Raw genomic sequence first — 25,988 nt, forward strand, 5'->3', positions numbered from 1 at the left:
TACATTATAAGCTCCTTCAGGTCAGGAACTATGTAATGTAACTTTTCCATTGCCCATTACCTTGTAGGTGCTAAATGTTTACTGAATTACTACATGAATGAAAGTGAGCTCCTACCTCGTGCTGTCATATTTTCTTTGGTGGCCAGGTATTTAAAGACAGTATATTTGTACCTACAACACACAGTTCATAAACATAATTAACCTGGTGGGGTGTGCAGAGCACTGTGGTGGAGAGGATTCAGTCACTGAAAATGCCAGGAAGCTGGCAGGTTATCGATGCAAAAATGATCAACAACGGGCAGTTGGGAGACAGAATGTCAGTGTGCAACTTTGTGTGTTGTGTGTGTGGGGGGAATACATTTAGTTCTGGCATGTCATGATTTCTTAAAAGTTTGACTTTTCTTTTTATTGTTGCAGTAACTCCAACATATTTAGGTATATTTAACAGAAGAGGTATTTCAATTCCAATTAAATGTAAAGGAATATGAATATAAAAATTCTATTTCCACTTTTTGTTTCATAGCTCTTTCAGTGTTAGTGGGCTCAGATGAGATAAACTGTATTCTTTTTGTGTAAAGATGGAGCTAAAGCTGCTATTTGCACACACATATCTTAACTGAGGAAAGGAAAATTTTAAATTGCAGATAGGATGGCAACCAAAAAAAATTAGCTTGAGATGAATTCTGGTAAAGATTAAAGTTTAATGTACCAGTTTTAATACAAGATTAAGTGCCTTGCCCAGGATTAAAAATTCCGAGTGTCAGAGGAAACTGTAAACAATTTTTTCATGACTGTATTTCTGGGATAATATTCAAACCATGGCTCTGGATTTTCCCTTCCGTTATGGACAGATCTGGCCACGCCACTCCTCTACTTAAAATGTGTCCATTGGCTACTATTGTCTATTTTTAAAAGTTCCACTCTTTTGTCTTGGACCTAAGGTCTTCCACAATTTGGTGCTAGCCCACCCTTGTTTCTTAAAAGTATTCTTGATGCCACACACCATCCCTTTCCCTTCACCTTCAACCCTAAAACTGAACCCTTCCTCATAACAAAGAAAGCTGGTTAAACAAAACCATGGAGTACAGTGATGTTATCTGACAATTTATACAACATTCTATCCTAGGAATCCCTTGCCTCTCTCAGAAACCACTCTACCTTTCCAAACACATGTTGATATTATTCTACATGCTTCAGCAAAATTGTGCTAGTATTCCTGGAACACAGTGCTCTGTGCTTTCCCACCTATGTAGTATGTGGCTTTACTCATTATTCCTTGTCCCTGGAATGACTCCCTTTCCCCTCTTCACTTGTATCCCTAATCATCCTGTAAAGGCCCAACTCAAATAATACCTGCTCCACTAGGCCTTTGCTGGTACCCTACTGGTAAAATAAGCTTCCCCTGCAAACTTCACAGAAAATTGTTTTCTATCTACCTATGGTACTCATTATGTATTACCATGTCTCACAGTTATCTACATGTTTGTCTTAACTATATTGCAAGCATGAAGGCAGAAACTGGGTTTTATCTACACTCCCTAGCAGAAGGCTCTGTACACAGGAGACTTCAAAGTTGGCTGAATTGAAGACAGCACCTGATACTTTTTATTGTGCAAGTTAGAGATTCTTTAAGATACGGGTTTGGAGAGAAAATTACTGACCTTTCAAATGAACAGAGCAAGAAATCTAGTGATATGAATTCCTACTTCTTTCCAATAGTCCAATTTCTGAGAAAAGACAAAGGCTACTGGTTGTTTTGTAGGTTTATTATTTTTCCATTTCCCCACACAGGGACTAAGACTCGTTTTGAGATTTTTCAGTGCATTTCACAGCAAAATGAACGAGGGAATTATTAAGTAGTTGTGCATGAAGGAAATCTTTTGCATGGGTGATTTACAGTTTGTTGAAAAACTATTTAAAGTATTTTTTGGATGTTCTCATTTCATATATCCCTTTTAGTAGAACACAAGTGACAGGATCACACAGAGTTCAGAGTTTTCATGATGATGCAATGGAACTAGCCATCTGAAATGGCTGGTGAACAACTTTATTACAGATACACACTGATTGGAAGACTACATCATAAGAAACAGAATAAGGCACCACTCTGGGAAAATTAAGGTAGCTTGTAATAACAAGTGTTGAGTACATAGTAAGTACTCAATAAATACTTGTTGAATGAATGTATAATGAAAGCCATAATCAGTACTATTCTCTTAATCGCCAGCAATTCTTAAGCTTCAATAAAATACTTATTAAAAAAAAAAGAATATTTGTACCTGAATACATTTTCCTAATGTTTCTATTTCATACTAACCTTTCTTTGACATATGATTTCCAAAATGAAAGAAAGCAAAACTACAGTTCATATGTTCTCCATCACAATTAACAGCTCTTTCTAGATTAATGACAAATACTGACGGTTGCTTTGAATTTTGAATGAAGCGAAATCCAACTAATCCACAGGAATAGCGTATAATACTGGATAATTGTTTTCAAAATGGAAAAAAAAAAATCAAGGACAAAAAAAGCAATACATTTTTTAAATGTCTGCTATTCCCTTCACTGCCTTAGTTCAACAAAGTCCCCAAACCTCACCATACTGACAAGTACATTTGTTAAAAACAGTCTCTCACATGTGATATTTATTAAAATCTGCTGAAAAGCATTCTGAAAGACTTTTTCCATTCAAGTCAATTTTGTTTTCAAGTATATTAAAATGGTTCAGAGGGGAAAAAATTCTCCATAGTTATAATTCTAATCAATTTATAAATTTTTTTTTTTGAAAAAGAGAGTTCCAACAGAGATTGATACTTTTCTCAGGTACGGGCACAGTCTTTTCTGAAGAAGAGAAGTGTCTCATCATCATCTGGCTGGTTTGTAACACTGATTCCAGGCTCAATGATTGAACCCGCCTTGGTTTAAGTCTTCCTTCACGAATTTCTTCCTTGAAACACAAGCCATGCAATTTCAGCTCCTCTGGTTCTGCTTATATGTGCAGGGAATAGTCTGTCCCTGCCACAAAGGAGGGTACGTTTCTTATGTCAATGGAATAAGGACCATTGTGCCCATGCCACTGGGTCTGGTTGCTACTTGTAAAGTCAAGTGATCTGAAACTTCATTACCTAGCAGGAACCAGATAAAAACAAATCATCTAATAATTCATGTAAAAGACTTGAAGATGGCATTGTTTGCGTTCTATGAAAAGTTGGTGGAAAGGTCCACTACCTTTCTTCAGTATCTTGGATTTTTGGTAGTACTAAAGTGCCCTGGTAGATGTGTCCTTCAAATTGTGCCATCATAAAACAAAGACACTCATTGCAGTGACTCCATCTGACAGTGTAAGGGGTAAAGGAAGCAGAAGAAACCAAATCCTGGACAGTCTTAGCTAGCTTGTGTCACTCAGTAGGCTGTGTCACTGGGATCGTTTTCCAAAGGGCGTCACAATAAACCCAGCCTTCTCCCTGAAACGAATGGAAAAAGAAATTAGAGAAGGGTCCACTAAATGCTTTTGCTCTCTGTAAGTAGAGATAGAAGTTGCCCACTCTGGAGGTAGAAGCCTCTCTCCACACCAAAGTAATAGCCTCTGTAACACAGTTTGTTCTTTTGGCCTAGAGCATGAAGAAATGTCTGTACTTTCAGATCAACAAAATCAACTAACAAGCATTTATTCAGCACCTACTATGAGCCAGACAATACTAGGCACTGAAGATACAAATAGAAAAAATGAAACAATTCTTACTTTCAAGGAACATTATAAATCAACTGTGTCAAAAGCATAGTATTCTAAGATACTACAGACCTATCCTTGCTTACTGAAGTGAAAGAAAGCCCTTCTGGTGTACCAACAAGAACTCATGCATGTTTGCCCGAACAAGGATATCGGTGGAGCCCTTTGGCCTGTCTAATCCTCAAATGTTATATTCCATTTACTCTCTCCTGTCCCTATCCCCTTGTTACACATATACGAGGACCTAATGGAGAGAGACAAAGACAGAGCCAGGGCCTGGTTGGTGATGGTGAGAGGTACCATGAAGAACAGGGGCAGGGACATGATCAAATGTATGCTGTGGCACAGTGGGGAAGAAGATTTGGGTGGAGCATCTGGTTTTACATATGAAGTTGTCTGAGGGGTGGATTTGGTTGGCAGGTTTAAATAAGGGAGTAAAAATCAAGAGGTTCACTGGAAAAGATCCCCAATCGTGGGAGCTAATACTTGGCTTACAGTATAGTTTTGAAGGACAGCTAGGTGGTGCAGTGGATAGAAGGCCAGGCCTGGAGTCAGGAAGACTCACCTTCCTGAGTTCAATTCTGGCCTCAAGACACTTACTAGCTATGTGGATGTGGGTAACTCACTTAACCCTGTTTGCCTCAGTTTCCTTATTTGTAATATAATCTGGAGAAGGAAATGACAAACCACTCTAGTATCTTTGCCAAGAACACTTCAAAAGGGGGTCATGAAAAGTCAGTCACAATTCAACAACAGTTTTTGAGTCACTTGGCTTATTAATCAGTGGGGAGAAGAAGGAAAAGACCATTCTTATTCCTTTTTCTAAAGCCAAATGATGAAAATAAAAGAGCACTGGATTAAATTAGAAGTCTAGGGTTCCAAACATGTCTCTGAAACTGCAGAATGACCTCAAGCCAATCACTTACTTTCTTACCACAGTTTTCTTACCTGTGAAATGGGATGGATAATAATACTATGTTATCTACATTTCAGTAAATTTCACTTCTGCATGACCTGGAGCAAGATATCTTGTCTATAAAGAGGTCTATTCTCTCCTCACAAAGAGTATCTTCTTTACCAAGTTGACATAGCTAGTAGATTAAATAAGGGGCTAAGCTTCTTGGTCACTAGTTGACAAGACCTAACTGGTCACACCCGTCCAAAAGATCAAGTCTATCCACAAAACACTACGTATAGGTCAGACTAGGGTGTCTCTGTATCACTGAAAGTAACAATGCAGGGGCAGCTAGGTGGTGCAGTGGATAGAGCACTGGCCCTGGAGTCAAGAGGATCCGAGTTCAAATCTGGCCTCAGACACATAGCACTCACTAGCTGTGTTCCTCTGGGTAAGTCACTTAACCCTAACTGCCTCACCAAAAAAAAAAGTAACAATGCAGAAGTTCTTTCTAGGAATTCATTTATTCTTTCCTTTCCACAACATATATTTATAGGGCAGAATGTTAATGATTCTGGAGGACATAAAGAAATAAGCTTATTTTAAACTTGAGCTTTAACAAGCTCATTGTAGTCAATGAAAATCAGATCTTTTCCAATAAATTGCTGTCAAATAGCTTTTTCCAACAATGGTGAGGGAGAGTTGTTTCTAAGAATTTCCCTGGGGGTGCATGGGTTTTATGAAGTCCTGTAGCCTTTGTGGAGAATAACAAAAGTGACTTGCCTTAAATGGAGGATGTCCATCCTCCCTACTCTCCAGCCAGAGGGAGAGAGATACCCCAAGGACAGGGGTTGTAGAGGAACTGTGAGTTTCAGATTTGATGTCATCTTGCAGGATGTTTTTAGAGATAATGAAGGTCAAGAGAATAAACTGGAGTGGGAAATGATGAGGTGACTTCTAAGAGTACTATTATTATTTATAGGTCTCATAATTATTAGTCTTATTTAACACCTTTCATTAACTGTCATCGTCTTTGTTTTCAGCATCACCATTTCTAGATTAGCAAAAAGGAACAGATTAGCTGGTGGTGTGGAAAACTACAAGGCTAAGGGCAGCTAGGTGGTGCAGTGGATAGAGCTCTGGCCTTGGCATCAGGGGGACTTGAGTTCAAATTTAGCCTCAGACATTAGACACTTCTTAGTTGTGTGACCCTGGGCAAGTCACTTAACCCCTACTGCCTCACCAAAAAGCCAAAAAACAAAAACAAAAAAACTACAAGACTACAGTTGTGTAGTTTGATTGGTCCTTGGAAAAACTCAGGACCACTCAGACAGATAAATGTTTTTCTATTGTTCCAGAATCTTATCTGCTGTAACTGATGCACACAGAGACAAGAACCTAAGATGTTATTAATATTCTCCAGATATAACAGGCAATTCCCAGACCTTTAGTTTGACCCATCTATACAGGATACATATTGAAAATGTTGACAATTATTCATCTTTCTAGTTAATAACAAATTAAATAGCCTTTTATGGTTCGCAAAACTTAGCCACCTGATACCACTAGCTAAGCTTATTTTAAACTTGTGCATTAATAAGCTCATTGTAGTCAACGAAAACAATCAGATCTTTTCCAATAAACTGCTGTCAAACAGCTTTTCCGGACAAATTGGAGTGAATAATTGGAAAACAAAGGATGGGTTAAGATGAGCTGTTTTTGAAAAACAGACTTATGAGACAGCAAGGAAGCAAAAGAGCAGCAAGCAGAAGTTATCATCAAGCAGAAGAGAGTCAGTGTAAGAATGAATGAAACCTACCTCTTTACTAAAGTATTTAGTTTGCCACGGTGTGCCTGTTTCAGCACGGTGTCTCTCTTCGCTCCTCTGACGCTCCTCTAGGGCTCTTTTATGTTCTGTTGCTTTATCAATTTCAGAATCCCTCAGAGACTCTGTGACATTTTTCCACAGTCGTCTGAAATCAGAAATGTTGGCTATTTTTTACATTTTACAAGCATTTTTATAAACAAAACAAAAGCCTAAGAGATAGATTTGATTGTCTTTCAAATGACGATAACCCTTTCTATTTCTATTATCAGTTCTATTTTCTTTTCTAAACAAGAAAATTTCAGACCTGAAATGGAACTACGTGAATTTTGGTATTAAGAGGAACCAGTGACTATTAAAAATAACTGCTATTGATGCTTTTTACTTCCCTCTCTCACCCTCCAAAAGTGATCTTTCTCAAAACAAAGAAAAAACAATACAGCAACTACATCTGACAGGGAATACAATATTTTACATTACAAGGAATATTTTTGATTAAGCAAGATTATTATCATTATGTCTATATTTATATCTACTTACACATGCTGCTATGCAACAGGGATTAAACACTTTAAAATTAATTTGGGGAGCATACAGACTAAATGAATTTAGGAGCAATATGTTCTGCTTGGTTTCAATGAGTTCAGGAGTATTTATAAGCTTGTTAAAATAGGATTAAGCCTGAAAACGCTTTGACTTGAGAATATCTGGACATTCATTTAGAGACATTGTTTTTTATAATAAACCATTTAACTGAATGTCATTTAGAATTATAGTATAGGTCATCTAGTTCAACCTTCTGATTTTATATATGAAGAAAGTGGGGTCAAAAGGCATTACATCATTTGCCCAAGGTCAGAAGTTAATGGAAGAACTGAGACTAGAACCCAGGTTTTCTAAACTCCTTCCACAATATCATGACTTACCTGGATTCAAAAGGTCCCTGCTTTTCCAAGGGCCGTACTCTTTTCTTGGTCACAGATAATTTAGTCAAGTCCACATACTTTGTGTCTCCATTGCTGTAAGTAAACTCAAGGACACTATTCCATTCCCCTTGCACTCTGCATACCACAGTGTTAGAAGTATTATGTTTTACTTCAGCTGTAACCCTAGAGAAAGTGAGAAAACAAAGACACAACTTAGTTAAGTGGTATTAACCTCAATTCTGAAATTGAAACTTCCTATGAACATTGTTTAAATTAGTTATTTAATTCATCTCAATTTGTCAGTTGGTCTGGCTGCTTGGAGAGAAGAAAAAATAGCATCCTGTGGTCCCTTCACTGAGAAATTTCTGACCCACTAAATAAGTCACATACAAATCATAGTCATGGTAATGAACACAGGGCTAAGACAATGCTTTTATACTCAAACACTACTTAAGATATTCACTAATGTCAGCATATTGTTGTTGATTACTTGATATTCTACTTTTTTATGCATTTAAAAACAAAACTCTGAATGTCTATTTCAGACAAAAACAGATAAGCCAGTGCCAGGATCCAAACACAGAGATGGAATACGGCTGTTCAAAAATTAATGAAGATTTATCTGGCCAGGCTATCTGTAGGCAGGCAGGATGTAGTTCAAATGAGTTCTAGGCACAGGAACAGATCCAATAATTTTTTACAGGTTATATAGCAGGACAAAGGCAATAGGCTTGGGTGAGACAAGAAATTAGGACCAAAAATGGGCTATGTAGGAATCAGGTTAAGGCCACAGTAGATCTGAAGGGGGCCTATCTAAATGCTAAGATTTGGTCTTAAAAGAAGCTAAGATATTGGTTAAAAAGTCCAAGCTATCATTTGTATTAGACTACTAAGCCATTCTACCATGGGCTCCTTGTGGGCGAAGATCATGCTTCATGCAACTTTGTATTTCCTGTGGTCCTTTCATCCATAGCAGGCACTAATAAGTATTTGTCTAATGGGTGCCAATTGAAATTATCCAGAGCAAGCTGAGGAATTTAGGAGCCAGTAGGTCAAAAAAGAGACTAGGCTATCTGACTAGAAGTAGGTCACAAGTCAAGCAACCAAGACCTCAAGATGGATTCAAGGAAGTCCCAAGTTGTCAGTTGCCAATTTTCAGTATCTGGGAACGAGTATTGCAGGAGAAAAAGGGAGACTTTGAGGTTCAGGTAGACATTCGTCCTGAATCTGTGTAGTCAAGGAGAACAGTGATAAAAACATGAGTGTGAACCTTATCCCAGGGCAAGGATAATTTGTCCTCTGGTGTTGTTTTAACTTTCTCTTGAGTATGAAAAGCTCCAGGTAAGTAAATATATAACCGCTGATAAGTAGGAATGTAGGTCTATTTAAGGGCAAAATACGGGCTAAAAGAGATGGCCTTACACTAAGATTTAGGGTTTTTTTGCATACGAACATAATTACTTTGCTATGTCTGTCCTAACCGCATGTACTCTTAAATTGCATTCTACATATCCTCTTTGAACTAGCTTGCCAATCTTCCTTTTTTCCTTGAAACTCCCTCTCTTTTATGTAGCCAAACTGGATATAAGGTGATACTTAACACTCACCTTTCTCTTCCATCTCCACATAAGCTCAAAACTATATTTAAAGTGCTGAGGAAGGCAGATTTAAAAGATATATTAACTTCTACAGTTCCTGGTTTCTGTTCCTCTCCACAGTATGCTCTTTGGGGTTATTCATTCTGATATTCTGTCCTACTCAGCTCATTGTCTTAATAACAATAGCTCATAGTCACAGAGCCTGTACACTTGAAAAAAGGTCTTAATAGCATCTCATTTGGTCCTTATTAACAATCATCTGAAGTGGGCAGTGTAAGTATTCTTATCTTTATTTTATGGGTGAAAGAAGAATTTTGAAAAGGGGAAAAAGCACTGGCTTTGTAATCAGAAAACAGTGGGAAAAGTCCTGCATCTCTACTGCTTATTACGTGACCCTGGGTAAGTTATTTCACCTCTTTGAGATTCACTTTCCCCGTCTGTAAGATAGGATCACATAAGGATGCCTATAAGGATGACAAATGATGGGAATATTTAATGTTAGAAGAATTGTGGAAAGATAAGCACAGTAATACATTGTTAGTGGAGAAGTGAATTGGTATGGTTCCACATATGTTCAAATATGGTTTTTTTTGTGGTAGCAAAGAACTGAAAACAAAATAGATGCCCATCAGAACAGAAGAAACCAAAATCATAAAACAATCAACACTGAATGTTATGTGAAACACTACAAATCATAGCAGACCTCCCAATGTTTTAATTGGTTTTGCTTATTTATTTTCTCTTCTTTTTTTTTATTCTCTCTCCTAAGGGATGGCTCTGGAAATGGGAAGGGAGAGAGACATAGAGGAAAATGTGGGTGAGGTAAAACAAAAGATATCTTTTATCTCCTGCCTGTGAACTGCTTCCTTTCCATACCTTTTAAAATTCTCCATTAAAAGGGATGGCTTGCTTGAGAGCGAGGATAATACTTTCAGAAATGTAGTTGATATAATAAAATATATTAAAATTTTTTTAAGATTTTGATCCCAAAAAACATAATTTCAGAAAAACCTGGAAAGACTTACATGAACTCAAGCACAGTGAAGTAAACAGAACCAGAAGAACATTGTATACGGTAACAGTAATGAAGAACTGTGAATGATTCAGCTATCCTCAGCAATACAATGATCCAAGACAATTCCAAAGGACTAATGATGAAGCATTCCATCCACCTCCAGAAAAAGAACTGATATTGTTTGAATACAGACTGAAGCATGCTATTTTTCACTTTCTTTCATTTTTTTGTTTACTTGAGTACAAAATTATAATTGCATATGTATAACCTATATTTGATTGCTTACCATCTCAGGGAGGGGGGAGAGGAGACAGGGAAGGAAGAACAGAATTTGGCACTCAAAACTTTAAAAAAAAATTTTAATCCCTTCACGGGGTTTATAACAAACCAACTGCAATTTTTAAAAATCTGGCATATAACCTTAGCTGCCCCACTACTGACTGAATCTTTCTATTCTCTTACTTTTGATATTATTTCCCACAGTAATTACTTGAAATCTTTTTCTTCCTCAAGTCCCTAACTGTAACCACATTCCCAACACTTACAGTAATAGATTTAGACTATTAATTTACTGAAATTTAGACTATCTGATGGCTACATTCTCTCAAATCCCTTCTCCTCCATACCTACAAGCTTCTCTGTATCATCATCTATTCTATCCTTCTCTCCTGGAAGAGAAAGGATATCCTTACTCTTCACTGAGGCTGTTCCCTTCTACCTGTGCTCCTGAATCCCTTCCTTCTCTCTCCTTGTAGGACCTTTTCCAGCAACCATTTCTTCTCTCACATATATTTTCAATCTTTTCCTCACTACTAACCCTTTCTAAATTGTCTGAAAACATTTTTAGATTTTAATACTAAAACAAACAAAAATAAAAACACTTTTGTTTGCCTTCTATTCTATCCAGCTATTGCCCTGTTGCTTCACTTTACAGTCAATCTTATGGGAAAAATTATCTGCAGCCAATTCCTTCACTTCTTTATCACCTACTGGTTGCTTAACTCCTTAAAATCTGGTTACCATCCTCATTTTTTTAATATTTATTTTTCCAATTTACAAGTAAAAATAAGTTTCAACATTCATATTTTAAAAATTGAGTTCCAAATTCTCTCACCCTCCATGCTCCCATCCCTGAAAGGGAAAGCAACTTCATATAAGTTATACATATGCAATCATGCAAACATTTCCATACTAGTCATGTTGTGAAAGAAAATACAAACCAAAAAAAATTTTTTAAGACTATCACAAGAAAAGCAAAAAGTTATATGCTCCAATCTACATTCAGACTCTGTTCTTTCTCTGGAGATGAATAACATTTTTCATCATGAGTCCTTTGGAACTGTCTTAGATCATTGTATTGCTGAGAACAATTAAGATCATCAAGAGGTGATCATCATACAATATTGCTGTTACTGTGTACAAAATTCTCCTGGTTCTGCTCATTTGACTTATCCATTCCTGTAAGCCTTTCCAGGTTTTTCCTGAAATCATACTGTTCATCATCATCATCCTCATCTCTTAATTCAACTGCTCTCTTAAAGGCCAAACTTTGTTTTCTCCCTATTCCGAATCATCCCTTCCACAGCTACCAAAAGTATCTTCCTTATGCAGACTCATGTTACTTCCTGCTGAAAGATCTTCAGTGGCTCTCTACTGCTTACTGACTATATTTTGAACTCCTTTGTATAGTATTCCACATTCAAGGCTCTCTACAACTGGACATTATCCCACTCTTCCAGAGTTATTTCACATAAACCCCTTCCATTAACTCTTATGTTCCAACCAAACTGGAGCATATGTATGCCATCCTCTCTTTCCCCTCAAGGAGAATGTAAGTTGCTTGACAAAGCAGGTGATATTTTTTTATTTTTGTATTTCAGCACTTAGTATAATTCCTTGTACACAGAAGATGCTTAATTTTTTTTTTAATTTGCTGAATTGAAGTGTTTGTTGAACACATCTTGGGACAGCTTCTGAGTCTTTACTCATGTTGTTCTTTATATTGCCCCCACCACTCTCATCTCCTTCACCTGATGTCTCCAGCCATACTTTTAAAGTCCAACTCAAATGCCATCTCTTCCAAAAAACTTGTACCTTGTACTTAATAACTGTTCATGGCTTATCCCCTGCTTAGACCGCTTACTATCACATCTGGGCAAGCCATTTAGATTTTCTGTCTTCTCTTATCATCTATAAACCAATCAACAGACAAGCATTTATTAAGACCCTACTATATGCCAGGAACTTCGCTAGGCACCAAGGATACAAATACAATAGGTAGACATTTCCTATCATTAAAAAAAACCTTGTATTTACTGAGGGGCATATACAAAATAAAACTCATTACACTAAGAAAAACAAATATATCTATATGAAAACATTCTCCAAGTCTCCAATAATTAGAGAAATGCAAATTAAAGTAAGAGTTTCTAGTTCACACCCACCAAATTGGCAAAATTTTCAAACAAGGAAAATGATAAATGTTAGAGAAGCTGTGGGAAAATAGGCACCTTGATGATTCTCTGCTGGCAGAACTGTGAAAAGGTCCAGCCATTTTGAAAACAATTTGGAACTATGCCCAGTAAGTTATTAAACTCTGTATATCCTCTGCTTTCAGTCTCTCTTTTTCCCAACCATCCTCCACACATGCTCATGGTAAAAGTGATACTCCTCCCGTAAAAGTTTGACTATATCGCTTCTTCTTTGCACAGTAAACTCCACTGGCTGCCTCTAATATCAAGCGGATACTCATCTGTTTGGTTTTAAAACCATTCACAACTTAATTTCAATTTTTCTGAGCTTATTATCCATTCCTCCTCCTTGTAAATTTAATGGCCTACCACTCTCCCCAAACTGGCATTCTTTATTCCTCATTCCTTCTCCCACCTCTTTTGTTCTAAACAGGCTGCTCCATATGCCTAGAAAGCACTTCTTTCTGACCTTTTCATCTTCGAGATCACCAGTCTTCTTCAAAAGATCAGCTCAATTTTCTGATCTTCCTAAACTATTAATATGCCCTCTTTGAGATTTTGCATTTGATTTTAACAAAAGGGCAAACTGAGGCAGATCTCTGAGCAAGATAACATTTACTGGCAGAGGCATGCATGGAACCTGTCAACAAATGGAGCAATGGTGTGCCTCCATTTATGTCAAAGACCCTGAGAAAAAGGGCAGTTCCTCTTTTATAGGTTTTCAGAAGTACAGAACAGGGTAGATAACATCATGGGATTAGGGTAACATGATTGGTTACAGAGCTGAGGTGCAGGGAACACGATTGGTTGGAAGTTATGGTAACGGGGACAAGAAATGACCCCCCTCCTTGTGAGACTAACAAGTACTCATTGTTTGAGTGCAGGTAAAAAATAGCAGTCCAGACTTTGACAGCAAACCAGACATCCTGAAGAACAGCTTGGTGTAGTAAAGATATCAAGTCCAAACTCCCATTGTGTTCACATGCATTTTCCAGGGTCAGTTAAATTCCTTCAGGCAGGCAAGCTGGATTTTTAAACTTGGCCATTACAGGCCAGCTGAACTCTGAACTAAGTTCAGAGACAAAGAATCACAGCTTAAGCAGTTACAGGACAAACTCAATTACTATATTATTATAACTGGATCAATAATAAATTTATACAGGATCAATCTTAATCTTTTCACTCCCATTAACTTATTTGCTTATTTCATCTATATTTTTAAAGTGCCTGAACGTGTACATGTTGTCTCTTCCAGCAGAAATAAGCTTCTTTTAGATTCTTAAGACTGGGGCAGCCAGGTGGCACAGTGGGTAGAGCACTAGCCCTAGAGTCAGGAGGATGTGAGTTCAAATCTGGCTTCAGACACATAATAGTCACTAGCTGTGTGACCCTGGACAAGTCACTTAACCCTGACTGCCTCATCAAAAAGAAGAGTTAAACAGCCAAAGGATACAAATAGGTAGTTCAGGAAAGAAATGTATGCTACCAACAATCATATGAAAAACTGCTCCAAATTAATAATTAAATAAATGCAAATTAAGGAAACTTAAATGGGCAAAGATGACAAAACAGGAAAATGACAAACTGCAGGGGCTTCTGGGAAACAGGCATATTATTGCACTGCTGATGGACCAGTAGAATAGTCTAGCCATTCTGGAAAGCAATCAAGAGCTATGCCTCAACAGTTACCAAAATGTGCAAGACCTTTGACCCACCTACATCCCAAAGAGATAAAAGACTTGTGTGCAAATACACTTATAGCAGCTCTTTTCAAAGTAGCCCCAAAACGTAAACTAATGGGGTGCCCTAAGGAATGGCTAAATAAAGGCATATAAATGTAACGGATATTGTTTTGCCATAAGAAATGATGAAACAGAAAAATTGGGAAGACTTCTATGAGTCGATGCAAAGTGAAATGAGCAGAATGAGTTATACAATTTATACAATAACATCAGAGAAAAACAACTTTGAACTCAGATCAATGCAATGATAAGCCACAATTCTAGAGGCCTGGAGATGAAACAGGCCTTTGACCTCCCATCAGACCAGTGGTAGACACAAAATGAAAAATGAGAAATGCATTTTTGGATACGGCAAACATGGAAATTTCTTTGCTGGAGAATGCAGAATTATAAGAGTTTCATTTTCATTTAAAAAAAACTGTTTAACAGGTGGGGGGAGTCAGTGGGAAAGATGCTTGTAAAAATCAATGGATAATTTTTAAAAGACAAACAAAAGTAAACTCCTTGAGGCTAGGGATGATTTGATTTTTGTCTTTGCATCCCCCCTAAAATGTCTACCACAACGTCTAGCACATAGAAGGCATTTAATGTTTACTTGTCAATTGATTATTCTACAAATAACTAAAATGTAAAATATATACAAGTTATTTCTGAGTGACAGTAATCCTTATGAGGAATGAATGCCATTACAGAAGAATGGTATTTGTCTGACTCCATTCCCTACTTTTACCCCTAAAGATGATAGGATCTGCCTACTAGTTGAGAAGGACAAACTGATCCTTCTCATTATGGAGATACATGTGATCAATCACTCCCCAATTTCCAATTAGATAATTTCAAAAGCTTCTCAGTCTTGTGTGACTCTTAGTGACCCCATTTGGAGGAGTTTTTTTTTTTGTGAAGATACTAGATGGTTTGTCATTTTCTTCTCCAGCTCATTTTACAGGTGAGGAAACTTAAGTCAAACAGGGTTAAGTGACTTGCCCAGGTTCATACAGCTAGTAAGTGTCTGAGGCCTGATTTGAACTCAGGTCTTCCTGACTCTAGACCTGGTGCTCTATCCACTGAGCTGCCCTGATGTAGCAATAGCCTGATTTACAGTGAGTGTTGTTAAACTATATTCTATGGTCTGAATCTAAACATGAAGATCCTGAGATCATAAATTGGGTCATGGATTACTTATTCCTGACTTAGAGATTTTTAATTCCTACTTCTTGCTAGCAATTCCAGGATCTATCTGGAATTTCATCTTCTCTTTAGGGAAATTCTTATGAGACAGATCTACCTAGAGCTGGTAGCACAACTGTTACCATGCCTAGGAGTTCAAAGGTTGGAGAATGTTGGGGGGTTTTTTGTTTTTAAAGTCTTAAAAAAAAAGTCTTGATGGATTTCATGAAGTACAAATAAAGATTTTTAAAATAACACAAACACAAGACATAATCAAATTAATATTATTAATTGTGAATGTCAATAATGATAATTGTGATATTACTGTAACAGTGTTATCACATAGAAAATCATATTAAAGAAATCAAATAATATAAATTGTCCTTACCGGTGCAGCTTGCCACCATAGAATGGCTTAGTATGAAAAGTGATGCTAGCTGAATATCCAGTCTTTGCACAGTTGACATTGACTTTTCCACCTAATTCTACCCAAGGAACTGTTAAAATTGACCGGGCATATGCACATGGCAGGGAAAATGTGTACTCCTCTCCATGTTCCAAGAGACTAAGGATACCTGAAATATAATTATGGTTAACAGCCTCCGCAAAAATTAAAAAAATTTAAAAAGATTACAGATTATATATAAATATATAACATATATATATAGATTATAAAGCAAAACAAAAAGACATGGACAGCTTCTTTTCCTGTGTTATATTTAAAAACCATGACTACATTTTGCTCAATATACATACAACCTGGGGTGAACTACGAATTCCTTATAATAGCACATACAAAATTTTCTAAAAAAAAAACAAACAGAAACAAAAAACAAAAACAAACAAAAAAACACACCATAGTGAACTCAGGTGGTTTTTATCACAACACTGTAACTTTGCCACAACAGTATTCCATGGGTGCATGCCACAAAGAATATTATAAATCAAATAAGTTTTTAATAAGGTCTTCCCACTGCTTCCAGTAAAAACTCCCTCAGACAGTGTCTCCAAAGCAGACCGGTTTCATACAAAATTGCAAGTCTCCTTAGATCATGTTATAGAGTTATGCTCTATAAGGATTCAGTGATTCTGACAATCACTAGTTTGAGGAAAATCTATGCTAACATACTTCCTAAGTCTAGGGGAAGTCTAATATTACTAACCCATAGATTCTAGACCTCAGCTATTTTGCTAATTTTTTTTTAAGTATAAGAAAATGTTTTCTAAAAATCTTAAAATCAGTGCTCTGGATATTTCAACTCTTAGCATTTTTAATAATGAAAAAGATGATAAATACCTTTCCTATTTAAAAAGCTTATGCTATAAATATAAATTTATATTCAATACACTTTGACAGTTGCTGACATTCTCATTTCATAAGAGAATTTGCCTATCACAACTTCTTTTGTTTGGTGTTTTATGGTTTACAAAGCACTTTATGAATTTTTCTCTGATTCTTACAACCTTGGAAAGGTAGAACGTGTATTATTATTCCCATTTTATAGAAATCAGGAATCAAACACCTTCTCCAAAGTCAAAATAACAGAATTTCAAAGTAAACCATAGACTCAAATCATGTCTGTCTATCTAGCAAGTTTAAAAACAGAACAAAATGGTGGGCAAAAACATGTTTCTTTTTTTACCAGTGAATAGCTGTTTTCGTTCACCTGTTACACTTTTTAATCAATCTGCCAAAAGTCTTGTGGGATTTTTGTATTCTTGATCAACAAGCAGCTCACTGTGCACAAAACCCCTTTTCATATTCTGATACAGAACAAAAATATAAAATCTTTTAAAATGTATGGATTTTTAGAAGTTTTATCAGTACTGTCTTCCCACAATCACCTGGAATACCCTTTAAGTATTGCCCAGTATTTTCCCTTCCAGTTCATAATTCATTTTTATTTTGGCATCTAGTACTTTTTGTAACATACGTACTTTCTTCCCCAAATAACTTTTTCTACCTACCTTCTCCAACCATGGTCACTCCTATTGACATTCCCAAGAATTTACTTTTAGTCCAAACATGAGCATTTACACACATCTTCCTCTCTGCACATTCTGCATAAAACCCTGAGACTGGAGGATGATGAGACACCTGTTCAGCAACAAATCTGACAGTATAACAGTCTGATTCCACCTGGTTTAAAGGCTCTGGCAGAGAAGCGTGATCTGGGATTGCCTGAGAAGAAGAGCTGGTAGTCATGCTGGATGCTACATTACTCTTCGGCATCCTCCAGGAGCAGTGAAATGTTTCTCCAATGATGGGATTGTAGGGTTTCTTTGCAATAGCTCCCTTACGGCCTTCATGAAATGAAGTAAGGTAGTACTCTACAAAACGGATCATCCTCTCTTCAGCAGTAGTTCCATTAGTGATAGATATAAAGAGGTCTGGATGAGACATGAAGTCTGCATACATCTCCAGCAAAGAACGTTTCTCTAGAATAAAGGTAGGAAGAACCACCTGAAACCAACAACAAAAAATCCAATAAGGACAAAGCTAATCCTTATGTGTAGAAACCATGCATATTTGCAGTTCAAAATTAATCTACTTAAATGTTTTTTTTTGAAAATAGTGACAATGTAAATAAAAAAAGAAATACCACACACCAAAAAAATGGCAAATATAAAAAAAATTATTAAAAATATCACACAAGACTTAAAATGAAGAGATATGAGAAGACACTTTTAAACTGCCTCTTCATGGAGGTAGGAGGTCCATAGCTATTACACATTACACATGCTGTTGGATTTTTTCAATTTATATATCAGTTGTACTGCCTTTTTCCTCTCTAAAAAATACCATTTTGTCATATGAGATGGCTTTCTGGGAAGGAGACAGAAGGATACATGGGAGACCATGGGAATGCAAAAGAAAATATCAATAAAAACTTATATTAAAAGGGGGCGGCATGGTCTAAACCACTTAACAAGCAGGATCTAGAAGGATATAAAAGCCATGCAGATTAGTTAGTAGATAATATCAAAAATTTCATGCAAATTAAGAATTTATGTTAACTCAAAGAATAAGAGGGCAGGGCAAAGGAGGTCAGATGGAAAAAAAAATCTCCTGATAAGAAAAAACAGAGTCAAAAAAGAGTCAAAAGGAAATCGATAGAAAATTTAGCAAGTGTAACCACGCTCTTTCACTCTTCTGACTACAGAGTGGCAAAGAAACACACACACACAGCTCTGTGTTGCAGGAAAATATTGATTCCCTGAGATTAGCAAAAACAAGTCATAAATTATTCCAAGTGCCAAGGAGATGAGTTGGACCTTTGAATATCTAAGAATTTGAGGTCTCATGATACAAAATGCTATCCACATCCAAAGAAAGAACTATGGAGTTTGAATGCAGATTGAAGCTGGAGAATTTGCATGGACCACAGATGAGATATGGTTATATAGGAATGAACATAGAGGAATGATATAGAAACAGTAATGAGGAAAGGCAATCTTTCCTTGTGGCTTTGTGAGTTGAGAGGAATGAAGGATGATAGTAGCAAGCTATTTACACAGTGCTTTAAGGTTACAGATTATCTCATGTGGTTCTCATAACAACCCTGCAAACTAGGTACTACTGCTATCCCTACTTTACAGATGAGGAAACTGAGGCCAGGTGAGTCACACATCTAATAAGTGATCGAGGCAGTATTTAAATTCGGGTCTTCCTGACTTCAAGTTCAGCACTTTGGCCACTCTGCAAGACCTAACTATCTCCTAGGAGGGAATCAACTTAGGGTTACTGGGGATGCAAGACCTTTAAGGGGAGGCTAGAGTTGATTGAAAACAAGGTGAAAAGAGTGCTGGAGGAAAAATTCAAGGATATAGGTATTTACATGCTTTCCGCTTCAGATAAATACCAATAAATGCTCCTTTAGAAAAACTAAGCAATAAAAAATACTGACATCACAAATTAGACAATAGAAAACTGGTAAGCTTCCTTCACATTCAACCCACACTGGAACTTACTCTTGTTAAATCCATGCCCAGTTTAAGCTGCGACAGTAGATGTAGGATAACACTGCGCTGTTCTTCCACAGCTCCCAGGTCATCTTCCTTATTATCACAAATATCTTCTACTTCATCTTCTGCATTTATTTCCTCAGGTTCCTGGATAGAAAACAAAGGATCAGATATTTAAAAGTGTTTATTAGCATAGATCAGAACCTAAACTAAATCATGAAGCAGGCCAGAATTTAAATTAAAGTATAAAATATACTCCCCTCAGCACAGGTATGACAGTAATTGATAAAAAGTAATCTGAGCTGACAAATTTCAAAGCTCAAAAAAGTGAGCTGTATTCAGCACTATGTTTGTGTCTCAAACCTAAGATGAGATCCTTGAAGAAAATCAACTTCATGAGGCCTATCATAAATGACATTAAATGTTATCTAATATATATACATCTTATATATAACACATACTAGATAATATATTTTAAATGTTAATATATAATATATATTAGACAATATATTTTATATATTAGATAATATATCTAAATAGGAATCCAGTTCATCTTTAGGAAAGTGAAAAGCACTCGAGGCAAAAGGAACCACTGTGGGAACACATCTGATAAGAGCGCTACTAAGAATTAAGAATTAACCAGTTACTTAGAATGATGAGTAGACAAAGTAAAGAGGTCCTCATCTTTTTTAGTTAGATATTAAGAGTTTTTGTACATCTGGAAGAAAGCTTTGCAATAGCCAGGAAAAAATATTTAATATCTCCTCCCAGTGGTGAGAGTTCTATATTTATTAGTGCAATGCTGAGAAAGGAACATTTTAGAGTATAAGTTTTTCTCCCATTGCTCTGAGAAATAATGTGATGATCCAGTATTAACATTCTCCATCAATAAAGCAGGAAAATTCTTGCCAAGGCCAGAATGGTAAAGAATGGTAAGAATCATATCAGTACTGCTGAAATTACTTATTTTGAAAAGCTTGCACAAGGAACACTTGTTCTACCAATCATCATAGTAAATGCTTGATTCTAGGCAGGAAATACACCTCTCATTTTCAGTTATAAAACATCCTTTGCTGGTTCATCCTGCCACCGACCTGAAGGTATCCCCCCAATGTTCTCTTCTCCCTCTACAAGCTCTCCCATGGGTTTAACTATCATATCCATAAAGATGACAGTTAAACAAAGCTTACATTTTGATGATCTAGCTCTCACTTTACTCACTCAAACCCACTGAAGACCATCCTCTATCTCTTTTGCCATTGTGGCTAAACTCCTTGAGAAAGTCTACAATACATAGATATAAAACACATACAATACAAAGGCTACAATAAATGGGCTTTCTCTACTTCTCCACCCACTCTCTTCTTAAACCCTTAACGTTCCAGCTTCTGATCTCATTACTTCAAACCTGCTTCCTCTAAAGTTACCAAGGATCTCTTGATTGCCAAATCCAATGCCTTTTCTCAATCCTCATCCTTCTGGACCTCTCTGCAGACTCTGGCATCAGTGTCATCCTCTTCTCTTTAGGTTTTCAGGACACCACTCTCTCTTGGTTCTTCTACCTATCAGACTGTTCCTTCTCCTTTGCTGCACCTTATAGTTAGAGGGTTATGTCCTATAATTAAAGGTGTCCCACAGGGATCTGTCCTGGGCCCTCTTCTCTTTTCCTTCGATACTATTTCACTTGGTGATCTCAATCAGCTCCCATGGATTTAATTACCATCCCTATGCTAATGATTCTCAAATTGACCTATCCTGCCCCAATCTCCCTAGTGACTTCCAGCCTCATACTTCTAATTGCCTTTCAGACATCTTAAACTGAATGTCCAGCAGGCATCTTAAACTCAACATGTCCATAACTGAACCCTCCAAAGTCTTCCATTACTACTAACTTTCCTATTAATGTCAAAAGCATCACCATCCTCTAAGTTTCCCAGGTTCACAACGCAGGTGTCATTTTTGACTCCCTATATCTAATCTATTGCCAAAACCTGTTGATTTCACCAAATATGTCTTTTCTCTCCACTTCTTATCACAATCCTGGTACGAGCCCTGATCACCTCATGCTTAGAATACTGCAAGCCTGCTGGTGGGTTTGTCTGCCTCAAGTCTCTCCTTGCTCCAATCCATCAAAGACAATAATAAAATTTAAAATGTTTTTAAAGGGAAAAAAATTCTTGTTCCTGTTACCAAAACTAAAAAGCTAAGATAATCTACAAAGGCTTAAAGGGAAATTTCATCATGCCACAAAATACTCACATCCTTTTTTTTCCCCCCTAACTATCAGCTGGTACAGATTTTGTTGGTGAAGGTCTTCCTACCTCCAAGGATCCCTTCTTTCCTTACCACTACAGGGAAATACTTACCTGTCTATAAATCTTCAGCCACCAAAGTGATTTTTCTAAAGTGCAGGTCCAACCATGACATACCACCTACCCCAAAACTCCAGTGGCTCCCTATCACCTCTAGGATCAAACACAAAATCCTGTTTGATTTATTAATTTTTAATAGTCCCTAAATTAAAGAATCCCTAAATTTTTCCCTCCTCTCAGCGCCTTCCCTACTCATTGAGAAGGCAAGCAACATATTATCAATTATACCTGTGAAAGCATGCAAAATATTTGCATACTAGCCATGTCACCAAAAAAAGCAAGAAAAATAAAGTTAAAAAATTGTACTTCAATTTGCACTCAATTCATCAGTTCTCTTCCTGGAGGTGAATAGCATTTTTCATCAATGACTCCTTTGGAACTGTCTTGAATCACTGTATTGATCAGAGTAGCTAAATCTTTCAGTTGATCACTATTACAATATTACTGTAACTATGTGCAATATTCTCCTGATACTGCTCAATTCACTTTGCATCAGTTCATACAGGTCTTTCTGAAACCACTCCCCTCATTTCTTACAGCACAATAGTATTCCATCTCAATTATATATCCTAACTTGTTCAGTCATTGTCCAATTATTGGTTTAAAAAATACTATTTTGTTTATAACATTTTTAAAAAATTTGAGTTCCAAAGATCTGAAGAGTTTTATGCCTTTATGGCTTAAAAGTAACTTCCATTTTATAATGTGTTGTAGTTTGCAAATAATTTTCATCAACAACTGTGTGATATGTATGTTTCCTATCTATAAAATTAACTCTTTGCCTTGACTCCATTAATTATTTTCTATTTCTAAATATTTATTTTCTTGTTGTCTCACCTATTAGATCGTGATTTCCTTAAGGGCAGGGACTATTTTTGCCTCTTTTTGTATTCCCAGTGCTTAACACAGTGCCTGGTACATAAGAGGCACCTAAATTCTTATTGACTGAGTGACTAATAGTCCCAGTCTCTTCTGAGCCACAGGTCCTGCACCACTAATTGCGTACTGGACATTTCAAAGCAGATTTTCCTGCAATATTTCAAACTCAACACATCCAAAACTGAACTCATCAAAAACATCTCCTCTTTCAAACTTTCCTATTTTTATCAAAGGTACCACTATTCTTCCAATCTCCCAGGTTTTTCTCCAGCATCATTCTATAACCTGGAAGCAAGACTAGGAAGAACATATGTTACCCAGTAATATATAATTCTTCCTTTATAATGTCTTTTAAATCTGTACCTTTTTCATTCCCATTGCTATTATCCTAGGCCTTCATCATCTGCAAACGGACTCACTGCCTTAGTTTTCCATCCTTCCCTGATCCTATGCACTAGGGCTAGATTATTTTTTCAAATCACTCTTATTCATAAACCTTTAGTGGTTCTTCATTGCCTTTAGGGTACAATTTAAAATACTTATTCTGGCATTCAAAGCCCTTCATAAACTATCTATCTTTAGAATGGTATATTGGAATGAGTTCTTCATCTGGAATGAGAAGTCCTGCATTATTTTCCTGGCTCTGCTACTTCTATAACTTTGTAACTTCTGTAATCTTGGGTAAATCACTTAACTTCTCTTTGCCTTAATTTTCTCATCGGTAAAATTGAAGGATTTTGACCAGACTGTTTTTGAAGATTCTTCTAGTTCCAAATCCTATGACATCATCAGTAGCATCTACCACTAAAGGACGTTTCTTTGTCCTTTATGAACCCTCTGTTCCAATTATATTGATCTTGTTTTCCCTCAGGGAACACCATGTCTCTTCCTGCCTCTATGCATGGTTCATGAGATTTTTCCCTCTGTGAAATACTTTCCTTTCCCTCTGATTTATCTAAAAGTTACCCTTCAAGGCCCCCAATAAATCTTATCTTAATCTAAGAAGTCTTCTAACCTGGACAACCATAATCTGTCTCTCCTCAGCCCTCATAATTTATTGTCTGTGACAGCCACTTATTATATATTAACATTATAATGCTAACTTTTTTTATACATGTGCGTGCATGTGTGTGTGTGTGTGTGTGTGTGTGTGTGTGTGTGTGTGTGTGTGTGTGTATGTGTGTGAGAGAGAGATGTGGATGTGGATGTGCATTAGCATAATCTCCTAACTAGGTACAGGCTTAACAGTAACAATCAGGCAAAAACCCCTGCTGACCTTGAAAATAAATATGGGTTCCAGTCACTTCTCACTTCACTATTATAATAGCTTCCTAACTGATCTCCCTTTTTATAGCCTCTCCTCTTTCCATATCTCCTAAAACTGTATATCTGAGGCACAGGTATGGCCATATCCTCTTCAGAAAGCGTCAGTGACTTTTTGTGAGAGTGAAAGTCAAAGCCTTCACATGGGACAATTCAGTTTTGAGCTATAACATTCAGTTCCCTCAGATGTAAAATGAAGATATTTACTTCCCAGGGTTGTAGTGTGGATTAAACAATATTTGTAAAGTGCTTAGCATAGTGACTGGCACACATTATATGCTTAATAAATGATTACTTCCTTTCCACTTCCACCCTTATTACCTCATTACTCAATTACTTCACCAGCCTCCTAGATTCCACACTCTTCCTTCTCAAATCTATCCTGTATAATAGTCTCAGACTAATTTTATTAGATTTAGTATATTGTAGCTCTAGTCAAGAACCTAAATAAGGAGTCCAAAAAATTCACAACCAAACCTCAGCTTTGGTATTATGTGACCTTGGGCAAGTTACCTCTCTGGATCTTACTTATAATAATGCTTGGTTGATGCAAGATATAAATCCAAATTCCTCTGCCTTGGTCCCATCCTTTCCAGGCAATCTAGTTTTCCATTTATCCCTAAAATAAAGTTGTTTTTTCTCCCTGATTGTTTCCTAGAACATACTGTGCCTTTCCCTGCCTTCCTTTCCCTGTTTGTATAGTTTCCTCTTGTAATGCCCACCAATTCCATGCCACAAAGCTAAATCTTGGCACTCTTTTCAAGACCACATTCCATTCCTTTTCCCTCTATGTTCATTATTCCTACCCTTTGATTTTAAACCTCTCTACAATCCATATAATCTATATAATAATACAATATAATACATAGGCTAGATTGTCTTATAATAGTAACATCTGTTCAATGCTTTAAGGTATACAAAGAACTTGACATCTGTGCTTCACAACAATCTCCATTTTACCCATATTAAAACTGAAGCTCAGCAAGATTATGTGACTTGCTTTATGGTCACACACTCAGGAAGGAAGGGTTGGAATCATCTTCTTGATCCCAAGTACAGCAATCTCTCCACTATGTCACAATCCCTCTCCATAAGCAGCTTCAAGTTGTTTCATGTGTATTGTCTCTCACCAATAATTAGGACTACTTCATAAGCTTACTTTATATTCCTCATAGACCTGAAAACATGAGCACTACAGAGTAGGCATTAAAAAACATTTGTTGACTGACTGACCACACAAAATAAGAGAACATGGACCATTCTAACATATAAGGAAAATTATTTCAAAGAACTTGTTTTAAATATGACTTTAAAAGGAAAAAAGACTAGTTGGTCAATACTCTTGGCAAAAAGACCCACAATTAGTATGATAAGCAAGGGAAAAAACAATGAAATTTTGTGTTACTGATTGTAATACTTTGTTATGTTGAAAAGGCATAGAAAAAGACAGTCACAAACTCCTAAGAAAATGCAGTATTTTAATTTTTACATCATAAAAAAGAAAAAAAGGAGAAAAGTATTTTACAAAAAAACTTAGTAAAGTGATGTGCTCAGGAAAAAGTAACTCAATTTACCTCAGTAAATTATAGTGTTTTTAAATTATCTTACTAAAAGAAATACTTTCATGCTTTATAACTTCTTGATATATTTAAGGCTCCTACCCTTTATCTATCAAATCCATATGTTCATATTATCTTACCCTTGTTAAGAGTCCAGATTCTGAAATGGATGGCTCTTCTCTGACTGCCACTGGCTTATTTTGCTCAGGTGCAAAGTTTTGATCACCTCCATTCTTATAGTGGTTTGGCAAAGGTAGTTTTGGTTCCAACCATTCGATTGTCGTCCCTGAAGAAGTAAGAGATAACTTTTGCTGTAACTTGCTCATAATCTGAAAGCCTTGGTAGAGTTGGCTTTTGCTTTGTTTGGAACCTGCAGAACTAGAAGCAGTTAAAGCTGTTCAGAGGTTCTGTAAGAGTCACTTTCAAACTCATTAGCATGTGCTCCATGACTGGACAATTATACACAGGAAGCTTGCAATTTGAAATCTGACACTGGGTTGAGGTCTTAACCCTGAGAAAA

The 25,988-nt window shown here is 36.6% G+C and overlaps 1 protein-coding gene across 1 annotated transcript in view; it reads right to left on the reverse strand.

Annotated features, from left to right (window-relative positions):
* Positions 1 to 1,751: 1,751 nt before the first annotated feature.
* Positions 1,752 to 25,988, reverse strand: part of OSBPL11 (oxysterol binding protein like 11) — a 66,820-nt gene continuing 42,583 nt past the window's right edge. The window contains exons 7-13 of the mRNA XM_020986008.2: positions 25,609 to 25,754; positions 19,342 to 19,482; positions 17,338 to 17,833; positions 15,758 to 15,944; positions 7,377 to 7,559; positions 6,445 to 6,598; positions 1,752 to 3,464 (exon numbers count right to left, since the gene is read on the reverse strand). Of these exons, the coding sequence (XP_020841667.1) occupies positions 3,399 to 3,464; positions 6,445 to 6,598; positions 7,377 to 7,559; positions 15,758 to 15,944; positions 17,338 to 17,833; positions 19,342 to 19,482; positions 25,609 to 25,754 (1,373 nt within the window). The 3' untranslated portion in view covers positions 1,752 to 3,398. The remainder of the gene's footprint in view (positions 3,465 to 6,444; positions 6,599 to 7,376; positions 7,560 to 15,757; positions 15,945 to 17,337; positions 17,834 to 19,341; positions 19,483 to 25,608; positions 25,755 to 25,988) is intronic.

This window comes from Phascolarctos cinereus, unplaced genomic scaffold (genome assembly GCF_003287225.1).
Source record: "Phascolarctos cinereus isolate Bilbo 61053 unplaced genomic scaffold, phaCin_HiC Scaffold_726;HRSCAF=1367, whole genome shotgun sequence".
In the NCBI taxonomy this organism is placed as follows: domain Eukaryota; kingdom Metazoa; phylum Chordata; class Mammalia; order Diprotodontia; family Phascolarctidae; genus Phascolarctos; species Phascolarctos cinereus.